Below are 14,729 nucleotides of genomic sequence, written 5' to 3' on the forward strand. Positions count from 1 at the left end.
TTCTCGGAGTCCGTAGTGGATGCTGGGCGCCCATCCCAAGTGCGGATTATCTGCAATACTGTACATAGTTATTGTTAACAAATTCGGGTTATATTGTTAAGGAGCCATCTTTAAGAGGCTCTTTCTGTTATCATACTGTTAACTGGGTTTAGATCACAAGTTGTACGGTGTGATTGGTGTGGCTGGTATGAGTCTTACCCGGGATTCAAATTGCCTCCCTTATTGTGTACGCTCGTCCGGGCACAGTACCTAACTGGAGTCTGGAGGAGGGTCATAGGGGGAGGAGCCAGTGCACACCACCTGATCTGGTAAAAGCTTTACTTTTTTGTGCCCTGTCTCCTGCGGAGCCGCTATTCCCCATGGTCCTTTCAGGAACCCCAGCATCCACTACGGACTCCGAGAAATAGAATTATCGGTAAGTAAATTCTTATTTTATTGCACAAAAGGCTAGACAAAGCCGAAGCTGGGGCACAGTCAGGGAGTCAACCCATGCCGGGACCTTCGGGATCTCAGAAGCGCCCACTATCCCAAATAGTTGACACAGATACCGACACGGATTCAGACTCCGGTGTCGATTACGATGATACAAAATTACAGCCAAAGGTGGCTAAAGGTATTCGATATATGATTATCGCAATAAAAGATGTGTTGCATATCACTGAGGAACCCCCTGTCCCTGACACAAGGGTACACATGTATAAGGGAAAGAAACCTGAGGTCTCCTTTCCCTCCTCACATGAGCTGAACGAAGTATGTGAAAAAGCGTGGGAAACTCCAGACAAAAAACTGCAGATTCCCAAAAGGATCCTAACAACGTATCCTTTCCCGTCGCAGGACAGGATACGGTGGGAATCCATCCCTAGGGTGGACAAGGCCTTGACGCGCTTATCAAAAAAGATAGCGCTTCCATCCCAAGATACGGCTACCCTCAAGGATCCTGCTGACCACAAGCAGGAGGTTACCTTGAAATCCATTTACACACATTCTGGTACGTTACTCAGACCGGCTATTGCGTCGGCCTGGGTTTTTAGTGCTGTAGTAGCATGGACAGATTCCTTATCAATGGATATTGAGACTCTTGATAAGGATACCATTTTATTGACCCTAGGGCAGAGTTGGGCAAACCAGTCCTCGAGATCTACCAACAGTTCACATTTTCCAGCCCACCTAGCTGGTGCACAGGTGTAGTCATTAATAATTAATGTGCTGCATTCATTCCTAACTGACAATTCTACAGGTCTCCAGGAGGCCTGGAAAACATGAACTGTTGGTAGATCTCGAGGACCGGTTTGGCCAGCCCTGTCCTAGGGCATATAAAAGATGCTGTCTTGTATATGAGGGATGCTCAAAGAGACATTAGTTTACTGGGTTCCAGGATAAACGCTATGTCTATTTCTGCTAGGCGTGTCTTATGGACCCGACAGTGGACTGGTGATGCCGACTCCAAGAGACATATGGAGTTGTTGCCTTACAAGGGTGAGGAATTGTTTGGAGAGGGACTCTCGGACCTCGCCTCCACGGCTACGGCAGGTAAATCAAATTTTTTGCCATATATTCCCTCACAATCTAAGAAAGCGCCACATTATCAAATGCAGTCCTTTCGTTCCAATAAAAGCAAGAGAGCACGTGGATCGTCCTTTCTTGCCAGAGGTAAGGGCAGAGGGAAAAAGCTGCACAACACAGCTAGTTCCCAGGAACAGAAGTCCTCCCCGGCCTCTGCAAAATCCACCGCATGACGCTGGGGCTCCCCTGAGGGAGTCTGCCCCTGTGGGGGCACGTCTTCGACTGTTCAGCCACGTCTGGGTCCACTCACAGGTGGATCCATGGGCTATAGAAATTGTTTCCCAGGGTTACAAGCAGGAATTCGAAGAGGTGCCTCCTCGCCGGTTTTTCAAATCGGCCCTACCGAAACACCCCCTGGAAAGGGAGATATTGTTACATGCGATTCACAAATTGTGTCTTCAACAAGTGGTGGTAGAGGTTCCCCTGCTTCAAAGAGGGCAGGGGTACTACTCAACTCTGTTTGTGGTCCCGAAACCGGACGGTTCGGTCAGACCCTTTTTAAATTTAAAATCCCTGAACCTTTATTTAAAACTGTTCAAGTTCAAGATGGAATCACTCAGGGCGGTCATCGCCAGCCTAGAAGGGGGAGATTTTTTGGTATCTCTGGACATAAAGGATGCATACCTGCATGTCCCCATATATCCTCCTCATCAGGCGTACCTGAGATTTGCGGTACAGGATTGTCATTACCAATTTCAGACGTTGCCGTTTGGGCTTTCCACGGCCCCGAGAATTTTCACCAAGGTAATGGCGGAAATGATGGTGCTCCTGCGCAAGCAGAGTGTCACAATTATCCCGTACTTGGCGATCTCCTTTTCTCTGACGTCCTAAGTGGATGCTGGGGACTCCGTAAGGACCATGGGGAATAGCGGCTCTGCAGGAGACAGGGCACAAAAGTAAAAGCTTTAGGATCAGGTGGTGTGCACTGGCTCCTCCCCCTATGACCCTCCTCCAAGCCTCAGTTAGGTTTTTGTGCCCGGCCGAGAAGGGTGCAATCTAGGTGGCTCTCCTAAAGAGCTGCTTAGAGTAAAAGTTTTGTTAGGTTTTTTATTTTCAGTGAGTCCTGCTGGCAACAGGCTCACTGCAACGAGGGACTTAGGGGAGAAGAAGTGAACTCACCTGCGTGCAGGATGGATTGGCTTCTTAGGCTACTGGACACTAGCTCCAGAGGGACGATCACAGGTACAGCCTGGATGGGTCACCGGAGCCGCGCCGCCGACCCCCTTGCAGATGCCGAAGAGAGAAGAGGTCCAGAAACCGGCGGCTGAAGACTTCTCAGTCTTCATGAGGTAGCGCACAGCACTGCAGCTGTGCGCCATTGCTCTCAGCACACTTCACACCAACGGTCACTGAGGGTGCAGGGCGCTGGGGGGGGCGCCCTGGGCAGCAATGAAAGTACCTATGCTGGCTAAAAATACATCACATATAGCCTCTGGGGCTATATGGATGTATTTAACCCCTGCCAGGTTGTCAGAAAAACGGGAGAAGAAAAGGGGGCGGGGCCTATTCTCCTCAGCACACAGCGCCATTTTCCTACACAGCTCCGCTGCTAGGAAGGCTCCCAGGCTCTCCCCTGCACTGCACTACAGAAACAGGGTTAAAACAGAGAGGGGGGGCATTTTATGTGGCGATATTATTATATATTAAGATGCTATAAGGGAAAACACTTATATAAGGTTGTCCCTGTATAATTATAGCGTTTTGGTGTGTGCTGGCAAATTCTCCCTCTGTCTCCCCAAAGGGCTAGTGGGGTCCTGTCCTCTATCAGAGCATTCCCTGTGTGTGTGCTGTGTGTCGGTACGTGTGTGTCGACATGTATGAGGACGATGTTGGTGAGGAGGCGGAGCAATTGCCTGTAATGGTGATGTCACTCTCTAGGGAGTCGACACCGGAATGGATGGCTTATTTAGGGAATTACGTGATAATGTCAACACGCTGCAAGGTCGGTTGACGACATGAGACGGCCGGCAAACCAATTAGTACCTGTCCAGGCGTCTCAAACACCGTCAGGGGCTTTAAAACGCTCATTACCTCAGTCGGTCGACACAGACACGGACACTGACTCCAGTGTCGACGGTGAAGAAACAAACGTATTTTCCATTAGGGCCACACGTTACATGTTAAGGGCAATGAAGGAGGTGTTACATATTTCTGATACTACAAGTACCACAAAAAAGGGTATTATGTGGGGTGTGAAAAAACTACCTGTAGTTTTTCCTGAATCAGATAAATTAAATGAAGTGTGTGATGATGCGTGGGTTTCCCCCGATAGAAAATTATTGGCGTTATACCCTTTCCCGCCAGAAGTTAGGGCGCGTTGGGAAACACCCCCTAGGGTGGATAAGGCGCTCACACGCTTATCAAAACAAGTGGCGTTACCGTCTCCAGATACGGCCGCCCTCAAGGAGCCAGCTGATAGGAGGCTGGAAAATATCCTAAAAAGTATATACACACATACTGGTGTTATACTGCGACCAGCGATCGCCTCAGCCTGGATGTGCAGCGCTGGGGTGGCTTGGTCGGATTCCCTGACTGAAAATATTGATACCCTTGACAGGGACAGTATTTTATTGACTATAGAGCATTTAAAGGATGCATTTCTATATATGCGAGATGCACAGAGGGATATTTGCACTCTGGCATCAAGAGTAAGTGCGATGTCCATATCTGCCAGAAGATGTTTATGGACACGACAGTGGTCAGGTGATGCAGATTCCAAACGGCACATGGAAGTATTGCCGTATAAAGGGGAGGAGTTATTTGGGGTCGGTCCATCGGACCTGGTGGCCACGGCAACAGCTGGAAAATCCACCTTTTTTACCCCAAGTCACATCTCAGCAGAAAAAGACACCGTCTTTTCAGCCTCAGTCCTTTCGTCCCCATAAGGGCAAGCGGGCAAAGGCCAGTCATATCTGCCATGGGGTAGAGGAAAGGGAAGAAGACTGCAGCAGGCAGCCCCTTCCCAGGAACAGAAGCCCTCCACCGCTTCTGCCAAGTCCTCAGCATGACGCTGGGGCCGTACAAGCGGACTCAGGTGCGGTGGGGGGTCGTCTCAAGAGTTTCAGCACGCAGTGGGCTCACTCGCAAGTGGACCCCTGGATCCTACAAGTAGTATCCCAGGGGTACAGATTGGAAATTCGAGACGTCTCCCCCTCGCAGGTTCCTGAAGTCTGCTTTACCAACGTCTCCCTCCGACAGGGAGGCAGTATTGGAAACAATTCACAAGCTGTATTCCCAGCAGGTGATAATCAAAGTACCCCTCCTACAACAAGGAAAGGGGTATTATTCCACACTATTTGTGGTACTGAAGCCAGACGGCTCGGTGAGACCTATTCTAAATCTGAAATCTTTGAACACTTACATACAAAGGTTCAAATCAAGATGGAGTCACTCAGAGCAGTGATAGCGAACCAGGAAGAAGGGGACTATATGGTGTCCCTGGACATCAAGGATGCTTACCTCCATGTCCCAATTTGCCCTTCTCACCAAGGGTACCTCAGGTTCGTGGTACAGAACTGTCACTATCGGTTTCAGACGCTGCCGTTTGGATTGTCCACGGCACCCCGGGTCTTTACCAAGGTAATGGCCGAAATGATGATTCTTCTTCAAAGAAAAGGCGTCTTAATTATCCCTTACTTGGACGATCTCCTGATAAGGGCAAGGTCCAGAGAACGGTTGGAGGTCGGAGTAGCACTATCTCAAGTAGTTCTACGACAGCACGGGTGGATTCTAAATATTCCAAAATCGCAGCTGATTCCGACGACACGTCTGCTGTTCCTAGGGATGATTCTGGACACAGTCCAGAAAAAGGTGTTTCTCCCGGAGGAGAAAGCCAGGGAGTTATCCGAGCTAGTCAGAAACCTCCTAAAACCAGGCCAAGTGTCAGTGCATCAATGCACAAGAGTCCTGGGAAAAATGGTGGCTTCTTACGAAGCGATTCCATTTGGCAGATTTCACGCAAGAATTTTTCAGTGGGATCTGCTGGACGAATGGTCCGGATCGCATCTTCAGATGCATCAGCGGATAATCCTGTCTCCAAGGACAAGGGTGTCTCTTCTGTGGTGGCTGCAGAGTGCTCATCTACTAGAGGGCAGCAGATTCGGCATTCAGGACTGGGTCCTGGTGACCACGGATGCCAGCCTGAGAGGCTGGGGAGCAGTCACACAGGGAAGAAATTTCCAAGGAGTGTGGTCAAGTCTGGAGACGTCTCTCCACATAAATATACTGGAGCTAAGGGCAATTTACAATGCTCTGAGCCTAGGAAGACCTCTGCTTCAAAGTCAACCGGTGCTGATCCAGTCGGACAACATCACGGCAGTCGCCCACGTAAACAGACAGGGCGGCACAAGAAGCAGGAGGGAAATGGCAGCAAGGATTCTTCGCGGGGCGAAAAATCATGTTATAACACTGTCAGCGGTGTTCATTCCGGGAGTGGACAACTGGGAAGCAGACTTCCTCAGCAGGCACGACCTCCACCCGGGAGAGTGGGGACTTCATCTGGAAGTCTTCCACATAATTGTGAACCGTTGGGAAAGACCAAAGGTGGACATGATGGCGTCCCGTCTGAACAAAAAACTGGACAGGTATTGCGCCAGGTCAAGAGAACCTCAGGCAATAGCTGGGACGCTCTGGTAACACCGTGGGTGTACCAGTCGGTGTATGTGTTCCCTCCTCTGCCTCTCATACCCAAGGTACTGAGAATTATAAGACGGAGAGGAGTAAGAACTATACTCGTGGCTCCGGATTGGCCAAGAAGGACGTGGTACCCGGAACTTCAAGAGATACTAAGAAGGGACTTGCTTCAGCAAGGATCATGTCTGTTCCAAGACTTACCGCGGCTGCGTTTGACGGCATGGCGGTTGAACGCCGGATCCTAAGGGAAAAAGGCATTCCGGAAGAGGTCATCCCTACCCTGGTCAGAGCCAGGAAGGAGGTGACCGCACAACATTATCACCGCATTTGGCGAAAATATGTTGCATGGTGTGAGGCCAAGAAGGCCCCCACGGAGGAATTTCAACTCGGTCGATTCCTGCATTTCCTACAAACAGGAGTGTCTATGGGCCTCAAATTGGGGTCCATTAAGGTTCAAATTTCGGCCCTGTCGATTTTCTTCCAGAAAGAATTGGCTTCAATTCCTGAAGTCCAGAAGTTTGTCATAGGAGTACTGCATATACAACCCCCTTTTGTGCCTCCAGTGGCACTGTGGGATCTCAACGTAGTTCTGGGATTCCTCAAATCACATTGGTTTAAACCGCTCAAATCTGTGGATTTGAAATATCTCACATGGAAAGTGACCATGCTGTTGGCCCTGGCCTCGGCCAGGCGAGTGTCAGAATTGGCGGCTTTGTCTCACAAAAGCCCATATCTGATTGTCCATTCGGACAGGGCAGAGCTGCGGACTCGTCCCCAGTTTCTCCCTAAGGTGGTGTCAGCGTTTCAACTGAACCAGCTTATTGTGGTACCTGCGGCTACTAGGGACTTGGAGGACTCCAAGTTGCTAGATGTTGTCAGGGCCCTGAAAATATAGGTTTCCAGGACGGCTGGAGTCAGGAAAACTGACTTGCTGTTATCCTGTATGCACCCAACAAACTGGGTGCTCTTGCTTCTAAGCAGACGATTGCTAGTTGGATGTGTAGTACAATTCAGCTTGCACATTCTGTGGCAGGCCTGCCACAGCCAAAATATGTAAATGCCCTTTCCACAAGGAAGGTGGGCTCATCTTGGGCGGCTGCCCGAGGGGTCTCGGCTTTACAACTTTGCCGAGCTGCTACTTGGTCAGGGGCAAACACGTTTGCAAAATTCTACAAATTTGATACCCTGGCTGAGGAGGACCTGGAGTTCTCTCATTCGGTGCTGCAGAGTCATCCGCACTCTTTCGCCTGTTTGGGAGCTTTGGTATAATCCCCATAGTCCTTACGGAGTCCCCAGCATCCACTTAGGACGTCAGAGAAAATAAGAATTTACTTACCGATAATTCTATTTCTCGTAGTCCGTAGTGGATGCTGGGCGCCCATCCCAAGTGCGGATTGTCTGCAATACTTGTACATAGTTATTGTTACAAAAATCGGGTTATTATTGTTGTGAGCCATCTTTTCAGAGGCTCCGCTGTTATCATGCTGTTAACTGGGTTCAGATCACAGGTTGTACAGTGTGGCTGGTATGAGTCTTACCCGGGATTCAAAATCCTTCCTTATTGTGTACGCTCGTCCGGGCACAGTATCCTAACTGAGGCTTGGAGGAGGGTCATAGGGGGAGGAGCCAGTGCACACCACCTGATCCTAAAGCTTTTACTTTTGTGCCCTGTCTCCTGCGGAGCCGCTATTCCCCATGGTCCTTACGGAGTCCCCAGCATCCACTACGGACTACGAGAAATAGAATTATCGGTAAGTAAATTCTTATTATAAAAGCGAGATTGCGGGAGAAGTTGCTGAACAGCGTATCACTTTTACTGAATGTGTTACAGCGACACGGCTGGATTCTCAATATTCCAAAGTCGCAGCTGAATCCTACAACTCGTCTGCCCTTCTTGGGCATGATTCTGGACACAGACCAGAAAAGGGTTTTTCTTCCGACGGAAAAAGCGCAGGAACTCATGACATGAACCCGTTGAAACCAAAACAAGTGTCAGTACATCATTGCACTCAAGTTCTGGGAAAGATGGTGGCAACATACGAAGCCATTCCATACAGCAGATTCCATGCAAGGACCTTCCAATGGGACCTATTGGACAACTGGTCCGGGTTGCATCTGCAATTGCATCAGCGGATCACCCTGTCCCCCAGGGCCAGAGTATCTCTCCTGTGGTGGCTAAACAGTGCTCACCTTCTAGAGGGCCGCAGGTTCGGCATTCAAGACTGGATCCTGGTGACCACGGACGCGAGCCTCCGAGGTTGGGGAGCAGTCACACAGGGAAGAAATTTCCAAGGACTTTGGTTAAGTCAAGAGACTTGTCTTCACATCAACATACTGGAACTAAGGGCCATATACAACGCCCTACGTCAAGCGGAGATCTTACTTCGCAATCGACCAGTTCTGATCCAGTCAGACAACATCACCGCAGTAGCTCATGTAAACCGCCAAGGCGGCACAAGGAGCAGAGTGGAAATGGTGGAAGCCACCAGAATTCTTCGCTGGGCGGAGAATCATGTAAGCGCTCTGTCAGCAGTGTTCATTCCGGGAGTGGACAACTGGGAAGCAGACTTCCTCAGCAGACACGGTCTGCATCCGGGAGAGTGGGGACTTCATTAGGAAGTCTTCGCGCAAATTGCAAGTCGGTGGGGACTACCCCAAATAGACATGATGGCATCCCGTCTCAACAAAAAGCTACAAAGGTATTGCGCCAGGTCAAGAGACCCTCAGGCGGTAGCTGTGGACGCCCTAGTGACACCGTGGGTGTTCCAGTCGGTATATGTGTTTCCTCCTCTTCCTCTCATACCCAAGGTGTTGAGGATAATAAGGAAAAGAGGAGTGAGAACAATTCTCATTGTTCCAGATTGGCCACGAAGGACATGGTATCCGGATCTGCAAGAAATGCTCACGGAAGATCCGTGGCCTCTTCCCCTAAGGCAGGACCTGTTACAACAAGGTCCCTGTCTGTTCCAAGACTTACCGCGGCTGCGTTTGACGGCATGGCGGTTGAACGCCGGATCCTAGCGGAAAAGGGTATTCCGGATGAGGTCATTCCTACGCTAATAAAGGCTAGGAAGGCAGTGACGTCTAATCATTATCACCGAATATGGCGAAAATATGTTTCTTGGTGTGAGGCCAGGAATGCTCCTACTGAAGAATTCCATCTGGGCCGTTTTCTTCACTTCCTACAAACTGGAGTGAATTTGGGCCTAAAATTAGGCTCCATTAAAGTTCAAATTTCGGCCTTATCCATTTTCTTTCAAAAGGAATTGGCCTCTTTTCCTGAAGTACAGACTTTTGTGAAGAGAGTACTGCATATTCAGCCTCCTTTTGTACCTCCGGTGGCGCCTTGGGACCTTAACGTGGTGTTAAGTTTCCTTACGTCTCATTGGTGTGAACCACTGAAAACAGTGGAGTTGAAATTTCTCACTTGGAAGGTGGTCATGTTGTTGGCCTTGGCTTCGGCTAGGCGAGTTTCGGAATTGGCGGCTTTATCACATAAAAGCCCCTATCTGGTTTTCCATATGGATAGAGCGGAGTTGCGGATCCGTCCTCAATTCCTACCTAAGGTGGTCTCATCCTTTCATATGAACCAACCTATTGTCGTGCCTGTGGCTACTCGTGACTTGGAGGATTCCGAGTCCCTTGATGTGGTCAGGGCTTTTAAAATTTACGTGGCCAGAACGGCTAGGATCAGGAAAACAGAAGCTCTGTTTGTCCTGTATGCAGCCAACAAAGTTGGCGTCCCTGCTTCAAAGCAGACTATTGCTCGCTGGATCTGTAACACGATCCAGCAGGCGCATTCTACGGCAGGATTGCCGTTGCCAAAATCGGTTAAGGCCCATTCCACTAGGAAGGTGGGCTCGTCTTGGGCGGCTGCCCGAGGGGTCTCGGCATTACAGTTGTGTCGAGCTGCTACTTGGTCGGGGTCAAACGGGGTGCAAAGTTCTATAAGTTTGATACCCTGGCTGAGGAGGACCTCCTGTTTGCTCAATCGGTGCTGCAGAGTCACCCGCACTCTCCTGCCCGTTTGGGAGCTTTGGTATAATCCCCATGGTCCTTACGGAGTCCCAGCATCCTCTAGGACGTTAGAGAAAATAAGATTTTAAACCTACCGGTAAATCTTTTTCTCGTAGTCCGTAGAGGATGCTGGGCGCCCGTCCCAAGTGCGGACTACTTCTGCAAGACTTGTATATAGTTATTGCTTACATAAGGGTTATGTTATAGTTTCATCTGTCTTGGACCGATGATATATTGTTTTTCATACTGTTAACTAGATAGTATATCACAAGTTATACGGTGTGATTGGTGTGGCTGGTATGAATCTTGCCCTTGGATTACAAAAATCCTTTTCTTGTACTGTCCGTCTCCTCTGGGCACAGTTTCTCTAACTGAGGTCTGGAGGAGGGGCATAGAGGGAGGAGCCAGTGCACACCCAGAGTCAAAGTCTTTCTTAAAGTGCCCATGTCTCCTGCGGAGCCCGTCTATCCCCATGGTCCTTACGGAGTCCCAGCATCCTCTACGGACTACGAGAAAAAGATTTACCAGTAGGTTTAAAATCTTATTTTCTGTCCCCATGGCTGCCATGACAGTAAGATAATAGTGAATTGCATCTGAGATCATTTTATCACCGTAATAACAACTGTGTTACTAAGTGAAGTGAGAGCAGGTGTGCAACATCCCCTTTAGTGTTAGTGCGTAGCGTTCCCATTCCCTTACATATAAATGCAATTATGAAGAAAATATAAAGAAGAAAATATAAACTCCCCCCCCCCCCCCCCCCCCCCGTTCCTTATTATGAAGAAAATATAAACCCCTCCCCCCCCACCCCCCCGTTCCTTTTATTGAGACCACACGCATAGCAGCCCTGGGGTAAACTTTATGTGCTGAATTATTTGTGGCAAAGTTGCCTAGGTTGCGTGGACACAGACACACACCGACACTTGCCGACATCTAGTATACAGGAGCATGCCTTCCGGCCCCAGTATACAGACACACACACCGACACTTGCCGACATCTGGAATGCAGAAGCATGCCTTCCGCCCCAGTATACAGACACACACAGACACTTGCCGACATCTGGTATAAAGGAGCATGCCTTCCGCCCCCAGTATACAGACACACACACCGACACTTGCCGACATCTAGAATACAGAAGCATGCCTTCCGCCCCCAGTATACAGACACACACACCGACACTTGCCGACATCTAGTATAAAGGAGCATGTCTTCCGCCCCCAGTATACAGACACACACACACCGACACTTGCCGACATCTAGTATACAGGAGCATGTCTTCCGCCCCAGTATACAGACACACACCGACACTTGCCGACATCTAGAATACAGGAGCATGCCTTCCGCCCCCAGTATACAGACACACACCGACATCTAGAATACAGAAGCATGCCTTCCGCCCCAGTATACAGACACACACACACACACACACACACCCACCGATACTTGCCGACATCTAGTATACAGGAGCATGTCTTCCGCCCCCAGTATATAGACACACACACCGACACTTGCCGACATCTAGTGTACAGGAGCATGTCTTCCGCCCCCTGTATACAGACACACACCGACACTTGCCGACATCTAGTGTACAGGAGCATGCCTTCCGCCCCCTGTATACAGACACACACCGACACTTGCCGACATCTAGTGTACAGGAGCATGTCTTCCGCCCCCTGTATACAGACACACACCGACACTTGCCGACATCTAGTGTACAGGAGCATGCCTTCCGCCCCAGTATACAGACACACACCGACACTTGCCGACATCTAGTGTACAGGAGCATGTCTTCCGCCCCCTGTATACAGACACACACCGACACTTGCCGACATCTAGTGTACAGGAGCATGCCTTCCGCCCCCTGTATACAGACACACACCGACACTTGCCGACATCTAGTGTACAGGAGCATGCCTTCCGCCCCCTGTATACAGACACACACACCGACACTTGCCGACATCTAGTGTACAGGAGCATGTCTTCCGCCCCCTGTATACAGACACACACCGACACTTGCCGACATCTAGTATACAGGAGCATGTCTTCCGCCCCAGTATACAGACACACACACACCGATACTTGCCGACATCTAGTGTACAGGAGCATGTCTTCCGCCCCCAGTATACAGACACACACCGACACTTGCCGACATCTAGTGTACAGGAGCATGTCTTCCGCCCCCAGTATACAGACACACACCGACACTTGCCGACATCTAGTGTACAGGAGCATGTCTTCCGCCCCCTGTATACAGACACACACCGACACTTGCCGACATCTAGTGTACATGAGCATGCCTTCCGCCCCAGTATACAGACACACACCGACACTTGCCGACATCTAGTGTACAGGAGCATGTCTTCCGCCCCCTGTATACAGACACACACCGACACTTGCCGACATCTAGTGTACAGGAGCATGCCTTCCGCCCCCTGTATACAGACACACACCGACACTTGCCGACATCTAGTGTACAGGAGCATGCCTTCCGCCCCAGTATACAGACACACACCGACACTTGCCGACATCTAGTGTACAGGAGCATGCCTTCCGCCCCCTTTATACAGACACACACCGACACTTGCCGACATCTAGTGTACAGGAGCATGCCTTCCGCCCCAGTATACAGACACACACCGACACTTGCCGACATCTAGTGTACAGGAGCATGCCTTCCGCCCCAGTATACAGACACACACCGACACTTGCCGACATCTAGTGTACAGGAGCATGTCTTCCGCCCCCAGTATACAGACACACACACCGACACTTGCCGACATCTAGTGTACAGGAGCATGTCTTCCGCCCCCAGTATAGACACACACACCGACACTTGCCGACATCTAGTGTACAGGAGCATGTCTTCCGCCCCCAGTATACAGACACATTGCAGTGACTGATGTTGGTATTGTTTCATTCCCAGGTAAATACAAGGCTACACCGCCAGCGTCCCGCCTAGAATGCCTCTTCTTCCTGGTTCCATTCCACCCTGCCAGTCTGGTGATATGATCCCGCCGAGTCCTCCGCTGCCACTCTACACACGGTGGAGTCACCGATGCCTGTGATCCCCATTCCTCGCCGGGTTCGGTCATTCCACGGCCCTCACACCACCTGCCTCCATTCCGCCTGCGGACCAGTGCGGACTACACACTTGGTGCGCACAAAGTACAACAACTTTGACATCTACTTGAAGTCCAGATGGATGTACGGCTTCATCCGCTTCCTGCTGTACTTCAGCTGCAGTCTTTTCACTTCCATCCTCTGGGTGGCGCTGTCCGGCCTGTTTTGCCTCCAGTATCTGGGCATCCGAGTGTTCCTGCGTCTCCAGTACAAACTGTCCATCATTCTGCTGCTGCTGGGGCGGAGGCGTGTCGACTTTAGCCTGGTGAACGAGCTGCTTATTTATGGGATTCACGTAACCATGCTGCTGGTCGGAGGACTGGGGTGGTGTTTTATGGTGTTTATAGATATGTAAATAGGTGCATGCGGATGACAAATGCTCTTACTCGCCTCTTCAAATAGGATTCCGTCTTGTTTCCCCATTATTTATCGATACAAGCAAATTCTTTTTTTAATAAACGCATGTAACTACACGTCAGGTGGCTGGACGGCGTGTAGTGTTCTGTGGTACACCCGGGGGGGCTCATTCTGACGAGCGTATACTGCATGGGAGGCCATAGGAGCTGACCTCAGGATGATGGGGCTCTGTGTTTGTGCACCGCTACTGTTCATGTCACTGCCATACACCTCCAGCTCTAGGGTGGTTACGCATTAACGTTACATTTCCGCGCAGCTTTGTTCCGAGCCGCAGTGACAGATCGTCTCTGATTTTGTTGCTGTAATTGCTCCGGTTCGGGCTACGTCTCATGTTAATGCAGTGTTGCGAAATAACCCTTCATGTGCCGGTGTCCGGGTCCAGCTGGGTTGTTTTCATGATTTATTTGACATTAAATAGCAATCTCCGCTTTGTGCTACCCCAGGTAGGTCTGGCGGTTGGTTCTCCCTCCCATAGTGGGAATAGACTGCCGGCAGGTGAGATTGTGCAGCCATTGATAACGTGTAATAATGGAGGCGTCATCCAGCTATGTCCTGACACCCCGTCTGTACCCCCCTTGTTACCAGAAATCCTGCGCTGCGGCTGTCGCATCCATCCCCTCCTGGCTGGTGTAGTAACCATGGGCGTAATTCAGACCTGATCACAGCAGCAAATTTGTTAGCAGTTGAGCAAAACCATGTGCACTGCAGAGAGTTAGATTTGGGTGTGGTGTGTTCAAACTGAAATCTAATTTGCAGTGTAAAAATAAAGCAGCCAGTATTTACCCTGCACAGAAACAAAATAACCCACCCAACTCTCTGCACATGTTATATCTGCCCCACCTGCAGTGCACATGGTTTTGCCCAACTGCTAAAAAATTTCCTGCTGCGATCAACTCTGAATTATCTTCCATGTTGGAAAAGGTGCAGTAAGCGATCCTAATTGGCTGCGGCTCCTGTCCAATCAGGAGGGTGAGGGACA

At 50.1% G+C, this 14,729-nt stretch overlaps 1 protein-coding gene across 1 annotated transcript in view; it reads left to right on the forward strand.

The window, feature by feature from the left end:
• The window catches only part of TMEM250 (transmembrane protein 250), a 29,524-nt gene extending 15,713 nt beyond the window's left edge, over nucleotides 1-13,811 (forward strand). The window contains exon 2 of the mRNA XM_063935831.1: nucleotides 13,137-13,811. Coding sequence (XP_063791901.1) covers nucleotides 13,269-13,688 — 420 coding nt within the window. The 5' untranslated portion in view covers nucleotides 13,137-13,268 and the 3' untranslated portion in view covers nucleotides 13,689-13,811. The remainder of the gene's footprint in view (nucleotides 1-13,136) is intronic.
• Nucleotides 13,812-14,729: the final 918 nt, after the last annotated feature.

The sequence above is a fragment of the Pseudophryne corroboree genome, chromosome 8, assembly GCF_028390025.1.
Source record: "Pseudophryne corroboree isolate aPseCor3 chromosome 8, aPseCor3.hap2, whole genome shotgun sequence".
Classification (NCBI taxonomy): domain Eukaryota; kingdom Metazoa; phylum Chordata; class Amphibia; order Anura; family Myobatrachidae; genus Pseudophryne; species Pseudophryne corroboree.